The sequence below is a fragment of the Corvus brachyrhynchos genome, unplaced genomic scaffold (assembly GCF_000691975.1).
Source record: "Corvus brachyrhynchos isolate BGI_N302 unplaced genomic scaffold, ASM69197v1 scaffold152, whole genome shotgun sequence".
Classification (NCBI taxonomy): Eukaryota; Metazoa; Chordata; class Aves; order Passeriformes; family Corvidae; genus Corvus; species Corvus brachyrhynchos.
In genome coordinates this window covers 8,068,310-8,079,471 of record NW_008237447.1, presented here as the reverse complement: position 1 = coordinate 8,079,471, position 11,162 = coordinate 8,068,310, and the positions used below count along the sequence as shown (strand labels likewise).

At 38.6% G+C, this 11,162-nt stretch overlaps 1 protein-coding gene across 1 annotated transcript in view; it reads right to left on the bottom strand.

Annotated features, from left to right (window-relative positions):
* Nucleotides 1–1,399: 1,399 nt before the first annotated feature.
* The window catches only part of USP25 (ubiquitin specific peptidase 25), an 86,247-nt gene continuing 76,484 nt past the window's right edge, over nt 1,400–11,162 (bottom strand). The window contains exons 22-26 of the mRNA XM_008631569.2: nt 10,756–10,834; nt 9,115–9,194; nt 4,174–4,297; nt 3,292–3,487; nt 1,400–2,847 (exon numbers count right to left, since the gene is read on the bottom strand). Of these exons, the coding sequence (XP_008629791.1) occupies nt 2,675–2,847; nt 3,292–3,487; nt 4,174–4,297; nt 9,115–9,194; nt 10,756–10,834 (652 nt within the window). The 3' untranslated portion in view covers nt 1,400–2,674. The remainder of the gene's footprint in view (nt 2,848–3,291; nt 3,488–4,173; nt 4,298–9,114; nt 9,195–10,755; nt 10,835–11,162) is intronic.

Sequence of the window (11,162 nt, the reverse complement as noted above, 5' to 3'; positions counted from 1 at the left end):
GGCAGGATAAAAAAAGGCAATTAACTAAAAAAGGACCACCTCAGGGTCTTTCTCAGTATGAAGCAACATCTGGAAAAAACACCATCTTTCACCTGATGGTGCAGGTGATTTTGTAAATGAATTTTGGTTAAGTTTCCTTAATCTTTTTGTGTTCTATTAACTGAAAAAAGAAACCCTGATAAGGACCTTCACAATACCAAAGAGACCATATCTCCTTACATAATTCAGTCCCAGAGTATCAGGTAGCCAAATGGACTGTGTGTTTTACTACCTTGCAGTTACTTGTAGATGTTTAGTGCTGGGCATTGTGAATCCAAACTATCAACTGCCTTACTGCAGTGAGAAAAGCAAGGCTTTTAAGACAAAATTAACGATTTTGCTGAAAGTTTAAACTCATATATTTAAAATATATAGAAATTGCAAAATACATATATATTTATTTCTGCTCTACTGCCTTCTCAATTCAACTCAATAGTTTCTTTGCAAGGGAATACACATTTATCTTCAGTACAATGAACTTCAATGGATTATTTTCATACTTTCAGAAACTGAAAACAAAAAAAACTGCAACAAAGAACAAACCTCATCCTTTCTTGCTTCAATTAAAATATCTTAGGTATTCTTCCCAAATGAAATAGTTTCTCTTTTTACCTTAGAAAGAGTGCCTTTCCCCATGTGTTTGTCATGAAAGATTAACCAGATGAGGGTAACTGGCTCTTTCAGGGTAAGAGGGGAGCTTTCCTTAAAAGCTTCCACAAACATGCAAACTCAAAACCTGTTAGCCATAACAAAACAAAGTTGCTCTTTCACAACTAACTCCTTTTACTATTATTGAAAAAGTGGGAAGCGATCTGTTCAAAACCTTGTTCAAAAATACAGCGCTAAGTAGGCATATTCTTGAGTTTCAAATCAAAGTGGAACAGGGGCAAAATGTGAAAGCTTTTAAAATGTATTCTCTCCCATTTCATGGTAAGCATACCTTTTTTTTCTTAAGAGGGATATTTCACACATCAACAGTCTCAGACCTAAAATAAGGCTCCTGTGCAGTATTTCACTTGTAAAAGGTCAATATCAATATTCTTTTTTAAAAAAAGAATTTGATAAAATAAATGGGTAGTTTGAAAAAGCATGAAGCACTGCAATACTGAAGAGAGGAGTGGAGAACAGCCCTGAACAGATTCTGAATTGAAGGCCACATTCTACTCCCAGTACACTGTGATCCAGTGTCTCTCCAGAGTGAAAAACTTCTCAGACTGATACATGCCGAGATTGAACTCTGCTGCTTCTTGCATATGAGATGCCCACATTTCTGCCCACTGCATTTCTAGGTGGTCTGAACTTCATCACTCCTACCCCTCCCTCTGTGGCCTTTATTAACAGATATTCACACCACTTGAAAGCCTGTAAGGAAAAGTTGTGTTGCTCCAATAAAAACACAAATAAATATTCACATATTTTACTGATCTAACACAAAACGTTTTCTAAAAAGAGAAGGAATCAAAATAGTGTCAGGTAACAGGATTACTTAGGGACGCATTAAATCTCTTTTTCCACAAAATAATTAAGTTTCTTCATTAAAACCAGACAGTGTTTCAGTTCTACAAAACAAGCCAAATAGATATGTTCTTTTACTTCCAAAAGAAATTTAATTAAGACAGATAAAAGATTTCTGAGATATTTTGTTGCAACAATAGCAACCCATTTCAAGTAAAGAATTAACGCTAAGATTTTATTTCTGGTCAATTACATGACTAAAATACCAATTAAAAATGGATTAATCCTTAAGCCTCATAAACTCCATTTTTTAAAACCTTTATTTTCTCTACCTAAATCAATTTTTAGAAGTTTTGCTCAGAGGGTGCAATATATTTATACTGAAAATACTTTTAATTTTTTTTACTTCCATTTTTTTCTAAGAATAGAAGGAAGGTGCCATTATTGTTTTGCTTCAGAAGCCAGTCCCTACTATTAGAAAAGATTTGGCATGGCCATTCACGTGCACACTAAAGTGCTCAGGTGCAGTATCATACAGACCAGTGAAGAATATACAAAACACCATTGTGTATAATACTGTGACAGTTTTTCAATATATTCACATACAGTAACCTCCAACTACCTGAAAGGAAACTGGCCATAAATCCTGAAGAACCTTGTCTATAAAATTGAGTAACCCATCAATATACCATATCTCTTCTAAAAATACCCATATTTTACAATAATATACAAGGTATCTGCTTGCAAACACAGAAGTAGCCATAAATAAAACTTTATTCTTTCTTTTCATTTACAAGCTACCAAGTACCATGTATTTACACAGCACTGGACACTTAAAGTAGTTGCAGTCACAAAATGATCCAGACAGCTGTTGATAAAGTAAAGGATCTTAAGATAAAAGCAAAGTAATACTGTAACAGATAAATGGCAAAAAAGCAGTTTTGCCATAATGATCAGACTTGCATGTTGCATCAATTCTGGTTGAAACGACTGAGCGCCATGCGATTCTCAGCTTTAATTGTTTGCAGTCTGGCTAAAGTTTGTACAGTCATTTCTCTTTTGCAGTTATTAAAATAAAAAAGTTAAAAACTATAGCAGCAACAAGCAAACCCTGTGACAGGAAGGCAAGGTTTAAGAACTAAAAAAGTTTATACAATGTGCTTAGGAAGGTCTGCAGAATTTATCTTCCATCGGCTGGAGTTCGACTGAGTGACAACATGATTCGGGCGTATCTTTCACACAGTTCATGTGTGGAGTAGGAGGGTAACTTTGGCGGGTCATTGAAACCTTTGATCTCTGTAGAACAATCTAGCAGTTTTGGCAGGAAATCTGTTAGTTTTTCTTGCAAGTTGGCTGCAAATCAAACCAGAAAAACAAACATAAGCATTTATGTCTGCATGTGGAATTGTCCTTTTTCTGCCCAATGCTGACTTTTTTTTTTATTAGTGGGTGGAAGAGGAGGAGTTTCACTTGGAATAATTCAGATTCTTTAGACCTACCAGCAATAACTAGGACATATCAATTCCTAGTAACATATTGATATAATATCCCTTTGGATGGTCTAACAACACAAATGCTTTTCCATTCAAAAAGCATGTCTCTTTTACAGCCTGATACCCCAGTGCAAGACATGGAAAAACTTTTTATTTAAATGTGTACAGGATTATTCAAAAGTCAGGGCAGCTCAAAAAGCATTACCACAGTACCAAAGATACAGGTTTAATTCCAGACGTTGACAACATCATACTTATAAAAGAGGTGCACAAGGGCATTTTGCCTTAAGAATAAATGACTTACGTTCCATTTCTTGTCCAAGATAGGAACACCAACGGTTTCTCATATCTTCCACAGCAACAATATCTTTCTCTTCCATTTCATCCACCAGTAGTAATGGCAAACACGGGACAATAAGCTCGTTCATAATGATCAGGCCATTATTTACCTCCTGATCATCTCCCGACTCAAACAGTGCTGCAGCATGTTCATTTAGTTTCTTCAGAAACCACCACAAAAAAAGGAAAGCCTTTAAGTACGCAGCATTTCACATTCTACCATGCATTGTTATCAGTTTATTTTAAAGCACAGTCTTCCTACAGAATTACGTGGCAATTTGTATTAACCACAGCTGTTTTAACATTTACAGCATGATGCATATGCTCTACTAATGCACTTGAACTTGTGCTGTTCCTCAAGCCACTTCATTTCATACCTGCCAACTCCAATTTTGCAGCTGTTTTGTTAAGACTGAGATTCCATCACCTGCTTTCACTTTTTCACTATTGTTAAAAGTGACATAACAAGGAAAAAATCCCTTGTTTCAGGCACAACATCATTACTGATGCCTTTCCCAATATTTGTCTGCCCATCAAACCACGGCAGCAGGGTGAGTCTGCTCAGCAACATTGTCAGCCACTGCTCTTACCTAGCCCAGACATGATGGCAGTGAGCACACTATTTATAATCATAAAGAAAATGATTGGCTATTAAAAAAAGAAAGAGCGGGGAATAATGTTTTCTTTTTTACTTTTGCTTTTTTTTACAAGCCTCGGTATTAAACTGCTAATGGAGGGAGGTTTGGGGTTTGTTGTACGTGATGGCAACACTCTTTTACTAATTAATTTTATTAAAGCTACGCAGCAAACTTAACTTTTTGAGACATATACTTCCCCCTTCACTTACTAGCAAACACTCTCGTCTGTAGTGAGATATCAGCTCTTCATCGTGCCCTCTGTACGGGCCTTTGGACAAGAGTTCTTTGTTATTCTGGTAAGCATAGATAAGATAGAGCAAGGCTTCCATGTAGCTGAAGTGAAGAAACAAAAGTATTAGATGCAACATCCACGTACCACCTGCATCAAGGTAACAACTGTGTTCCTCAAAGAACAGGTAATTCCACTTGCTGGACAGCAAGTCCACCCCTCCCCACCAATCTCTTCATAATGTTTTTTTAAACCATACAGTTTTGTCTTTTACAGAGATTAGAACAAATTACTTTATTATTAGGTTAGATCATTGCACCTGAACTCTGATCCAAAGCTCACTGAAACCAATGAGTATCATTTCACTCACTTCAAAACTAGCTTTAGATTGGCCTTGAGCATCCATGAAAACTTAGTTTTTCCTGAGTGCATTTGTCACATTGGGTTTGAGCTTCTGTTGCCATAATTATCTTGATACCGTTCTACACCTCAGCAAGTAAGACTTAAAGCGGTCACCTTATTTCTAAAACAAAAACTGTGAATTTTTAAGCTTCATTAACTCTAAGTTCTTCCAAGTTGCTTGAAATCTCATGTGATGGAAGAAGCCATCACAGCATTTCAAAAGCAGAAGTGCTGTTAGACTGTTGATATGTCTGTCTTTAGTCCGAATGCAGTAGATAAATGCAAGGCTAATTGGTAGAAAAGGAATAAGAGGGGACCCAAGAACCTATCAGTTAATCATTGACAGAGATCCTTTCACGCACAGATGAACAGTCTCCCCTCGTACTGCTGCACACCATCCCCTGCAAACACCTGAAATGGTCAATTCTCTGATTTACAGAGACCCAGTTATGACAGACAAACACTGAAAGCAGTTCAGGCAGCTACCCTAAAAACAGGCAGTTTGATATCTCATTTTTATTCAAATAAAAAAAAAAATATAGGAAGAGAAATTTCCTAAGGGAGTGGTTAAAGGAACATGATATTGTGCATGCACTCACACCTGATGAGAGTATGAGCTCATGGGTCAAGTTGAAACTACCAAAACCAAATTACCAAGCTACTGAAAAAGGCTAAAAATTATGTACGCACACAGAGCGTACCTCAATACATGTCAAGAGTTTTCCAAAGTAAAAAACTCAAGACTTGAGGTAATACCTCCCAATGAGACAATATAAAAATAAGGGAAAATTGAAATCTCAATGGTTCCTTAAAGCTTAATCCTCTAATACCCCTGTTTAGAAGAACAAGATGAATCCCAACATTACAATTTCAGAATCTACTGGAAGTTATGTTTTCCACCATGAGATCTGCTCATAGTTCCTGCAATCAGAAATATTTATTGCTTAAGTAGTAGAAGTAGAGTTACAGTTCACCAACATTTTGTCCTAAAAATAAAAAACGATGCTTTCATTTAAAAAGTAGTCCTATTACCGTCTCCTCAAGTCCATTTTTCCTACCCATGAAAGTTCTTCATACCACTGGTCACCAATGAAACTGATCAAACAGCTGAAAATTTAATGTAGGAGGAGGAAAGGGGAAGAAAAGATGATTACAAGAACTGAAACTGCTGGTTATAAAGCCAGAGAAGGAGGACCTTTTCTTCCATTCTTAGTTCAGTTATTTGTGAAACTGCAGGATGAAGCTAGTGTCAACAGCTCTGTTGATGCAAATTAAAACTCAGTGGTGGCAGTGGCCTTATTTCCAGTCGCTCTCTTCTTGCTTCTCCCCTCACTTGTGCGTGACCCTTTCCTGAAACAACTGTGGTGCCATGTAACAGCAAGGTAAATTATTTTAGATTATCATGATTGTACATCCAAGCTCAGACTCCTTATATATCTTGGGTCTGAGGAATGGGACTACAGCGTAAATTAGCAAACAGATCCATAGAATCATAGGGTGGCCTGGGTTGGAAAGGGACCTCGAGGGTCATTTATTTCCAACCCCTGTGCCATGGACAGGGACACCTTCCACTACACCAGGTTGCTCAGAGCCCCATCCAACCTGGCTGTGAACACTTCCAGGGATGGAGCCTCCACTGCTTCTCTGGGCAACCTGTGCCAGGGCCTCACTACCCTCACTGTAAAGAATTTCTTCCTGATAACTAACCCAAACCTCCTCTCTGCCAGTTTGAAGCCATTCCCTCTTGCCCTGTCACTCCATGTTCTTGTAAAAAGTTTCTCTCCATCTTTCTTGTAGGCTCCTTTCAGATACTCAGTCAAAGGTTGCTTTCAAGTTCCCACGCAACCTTCTCTTCCTTCAGTCTGAACAGCCCCAACCTTCTCATCCTGTCTTAATCAGGCAGGTGCTCCATCCCTCTGATCATCTTGGTGCCTCCTCTGGGCTGGCTCCAACAGGTCCCTGTCCTTCCTGTGCTGGGACCCCAGAGCTGGATGCAGCACTGCAGGTGGGGTCTCAGCAGAGCGGGGCAGAGGGGCAGAATCCCCTCCCTGCCCTGCTGCCCACGGGGCTTTGGATGCAGCCCAGAACATGGCTGGCTTTCTGCCTTCTCACACCAGAACTGCACATAAGCTCAAGCCTGTGCAGCCTAAGCCTAAGATCACTGAAGCTGCTCACAAAATTCTGGAGCTCACTGGGTCAAGGCTTTGGAAAAAAGCAGAAAGCACAGAATGGAAAAATTTTAGCAATGCTTTGAAAAAGGCATTTTAGTGAAAACTGAAAAGCTGTATTGGCTTTCCAGGAATCTTAAAAGGCAACTGGTAAAACCTACAGTTTGTTCACTTTTAAGTTGCTGCCAGAAGAGTGACCTGCAAGCAAAACTCCTACCAAGGCTCATTATCTGGCTAGGTTCATCTCAGCCAGACTACATCTCACTCCAAACTACAGTCAGAGGAGATCTGCCTGAAAGACCCCTTAATCCTTCACCTGCAGTGAAAAGTGGCCCTTGTCACCCACCATCAGGGATCACGAATGACCACTGTAAGTAGGCATGAAAAAGATACACCAAACTACTTTAATGTTGATTTTTGTGTTTGTTCAACACAATACAATTAAAGAAATCAGAGACTACTTGAATGAAGGTCGACTTTTAGCTCCATCAAGACATTGAGCACTGCTAGGTTACCACTTAGTGTTATTGAAGCTAAAGAAAGTTGGTCAACAGAGACATGGGTTTGCAGGGAAAAAAAGCCTCAAAACAGTCCTACTAATGAAAATCATATTTCTACTATGAAAGTCTATCCTTTCATAAATATTTTTAAAGTTACGTTTTTATGATTTCAGTGTTAAAGGAACTGACAGGGATCAGCAATTTAGTCTCATTTCCAGCATAAGGATGGTACCATTGCCCTCTCGTGTGCAAGGCAGGAACCTCAGTAAATCTCTGAGTCCTTTGGGAACCTGAAGCTGAAACACAGGAAAGCATTTGCCCAAGATGCCTTTGGAGTGGGTCACTGGATACCCAGATCCTCACTCATCCACTAACTATACTTCAGCCCTACCATCTTTGTATCAAGCACTTCTTGAAACACTTCTGAAATTGTACTTTTTATTTCTGACCTATATTAGAGTGTAAGATTAGTGATCATAAGCTTGTTTTCTAAATTATGAGAATGTTTTGTAATGAACACCTCACCCTAATTCTGCAAGTTATTGTAAATAATGGAGAACTTTTTTAGCACATAGCAGAAACCTGTGCTTCCCTCTCTCCTCTATGGCATAATCAGAATATGTTATGGCAAGAAGAAATTTACTGAAAACATTGGTATTTTACAATTGAAGGTGCCACTCTGGAGTTCCAGTGCCAAGGAACTTGAAGATGTTTCACACCTGCCTGCAAGCTTAGACTGCATGAAGCACAGGGGTTCCTATAAACCACACCAATGCCTGTGATATTTTTGCCTCTTTAAGGGATGAAGCAACACCAGAGTGTTTATTTTTCAAATAAGCCAGGCAATCTTCTGACTAGCCTTTGTACATGAACTGTTTAAGGCCAATAGTGTAGCATATTTCAATTTAGATTATTAATAAATGTACTGTTTATTACATGGTGGTAACTCCACGACAACCCAAGACTGGGCTCATTGTGTCAGCCAGTATAAAAACATGTGTCTTGTCACAAAGGCAAGGCTGTGTCTTTTGCAATAAATTTTCCTGTATTGTTTGGGGCCTTTCTTTTTTGGGAGGATACAAGACAAGAAAGAGAAATATGAAGCAATTTACTACACAACAAAGAGACAAAAAATTAAATTTGATTCCCACTATAAATTTCCCTACCTATTGTTTTATACATGAAAAATCAGTGATTGACTACATTTATACTGTAATCACCATTATTGTTGCATGTGTAGATCAGAATAAATCTGAGCTGTTTTGAATTAAGTACATAAATGTCACCCATTTTATACAGCCACGATTTCTTACTTGGTTCAAAAAGAGAAGGGAATGAATCACCACGGAGTTAAGGACAATCAGCTACAATTATGACAGTTATACATGATAGTTTTTCTCAAATATGTTCTGTTTTCCTGACCTTTGGAGCCCATCATAGGAGGAGTTTTGGCTCAGACTCATGCAGAAGGTAAAACTGCTTGACAGCGGCTTGACTAATTGTGTCTGCTGATAAAAGCAGATAAATGTATGTGTACAGGTGCTGCCAGAGAAGGAGGGCTGAGGGATACCCAGAGCACTCAAGAGTAGAACAGAAGGAAGAACAGGGGTGCATGTGGAGGGTGCTCTGAAAAGAACACATGGCTTGATAATGGAAATTGGAAATGAGATTGGAAATGGAAATTATGAATAGGAAGATGCAAGACTGAAGACATCAGTAGACTGAACAAATGCTTAACTGAAATGAAGAATACATTAAACACTTCTAAATTTAAAAAATAGCTTTACTTATCAATATTACATTTTGCCTTTTCATCGTTCTACTGCATTTGTGTTCTGTACTACCACTTACCTCTTTTTTTGGAAAAACTCCAATCCTACCATGAGAAACATGGTTGTTTCCCTGAAATGTCTATAGTCTTGATGCCATCTCTGCATGTAAGAAAGGGTAAATAGAACTTCATCCACAGAAATGAAATATAATTAATTTTTTTAAACACACCCCCCCCCACTTAAATTTTGTGTCCAATAGTCATAGCAAGTGCATATTAAGATATTAAGCTCAATTTTCAATACAAGAATGACATAGAAAAAACCTCAACACTTTACATGGGATGTGCTAAAAAATCCCAAATGCAACTCAGATGAGATGTTGGCACTGGAGCAGAACATTTATCTTACTGCATCACCATTTATACAAAGTGACTCCTGGTTCACTTTACCGGTAAATGCTCCAGGTGAGAAAGGCACTTTCTCTACAGAGGGTTAATTGCTGACTTGCAATTGTGCATTAAAGATAAAATAGGGGACATCACACCGTAAGACACAGCCACTTGCAGATTCAACAGAAAGACCTTGAGAAAGCATCCATAAAATGCCAACTCACTATACCAGACTGACACAACCTATGGAGAAATCCCCAACTACCTATTGCAGGAGCTATAAAAGGGGCACTTTTCTGCAGAAGAACAGAAGATAGCTCTGAGAGTGGGGAGTGGGGGTAAGTCCAAAATTGTTTGCTCTCTTTGTGCAGCATCATTTAGAAAACGGTAAAATGTTCAGCCCTGCACAGCCAAGAAAATGCAACCAAAATGCCACTCTGAGGGTCCTTCCCTATCAGGGACTAGGGAGGCACACTAATGTAGCAGCATCTACTGTAGGTCCTAAACCAGGTAATGAGAAATGGCAATTAGAATATTTGTCACTGGACTTGTGAGGGAAAGATTACTGCCATTATCCTTCTGATCAAGTTGTTTGGACCTAACAGCACAACAAGGAGGTATAGGTGGTGCACTGGGACCTGCCCAGGACATAAATATCCACTGTTAGGAGGTCTTAATGACCAGAATTACTCAGACTTGAAACTGATACTGGAAAACCAGCTACAGGCTTAGTTTTAGATGTGAGATGATTATTTTAGCAATTATTAGTCACGATTATTTAATGTCCAAGATTCATTCGCACTTTCCCTCCAAGTTTTTCTAAACACAGGAGGAAAAATTAAATGCATAAGCTGGTTATGCATGGTCTCGGCAAAGAAAAGAATCTGCTGCTCCTAAGAAAATGGGAATGGCTGCAGAGACAGCTGGAGGAAAAGCACAAACGGGACTGTGCCTGCTACGCAGCTCTCAAGAGGAGCAAGGCTGGGCACAGCCCACTCTCCTCCTTCCCTGCCAGCTGTGTCTGCATAGAGAAAGCCATGTGGCTCATGTGGTGATAAATTACAAAATGGTCTTAGTGACGTCAAGACTCGTTAACAAAGTAAGGACAGACTCCAACCTGACACTAATTTATGGTTCAAACACTGGAACTACAGATGTGGAAAAAACAGCTTTAGCTCAAGAGCAGCCTTTGGACAAATAAGGGGTGTTTAAATAAATAGCCAGTTTTAACTTCTTGGTCTGAGACAAGAAGAAATTTGTGTAGACAAAATTCAGCTTTACCGATAACTCTTTCACATTACAACTGAATTTAAAGCATAAGAAATACTGACCTCATATTCCTCCATGTTTACTTCATCTGGCTTTATCATTTCAAGTTTGGCTTGAGCAACTTTCATGATGTTACGGCACCTAACAAAAAGCAATAAAAAAATCACGAAATATTACTGGAAATTCACAGAGGGTCTTATCCTTACAAAGACAGGAGCCTCAAACAGTATGAGCTACAGCCTTATGCAAACGAGTATGAAAATGCTGTGGAAAATGTACATTTTATTATGCATGGTATAATCAGCAGGAGAAAGCATACTTCTGAAGTATGTGTGATGGAGGCCTGTGCTATTTAAAGGATTACTTCTTTTATTTTGCTAAATTGCCACATTGCTCAGTCCTTCTTTTAATTTTAAATTTCAGATAGCTTGAAACTCCCTGACACTTACTTTGCAGAAGTTTAGAAGAT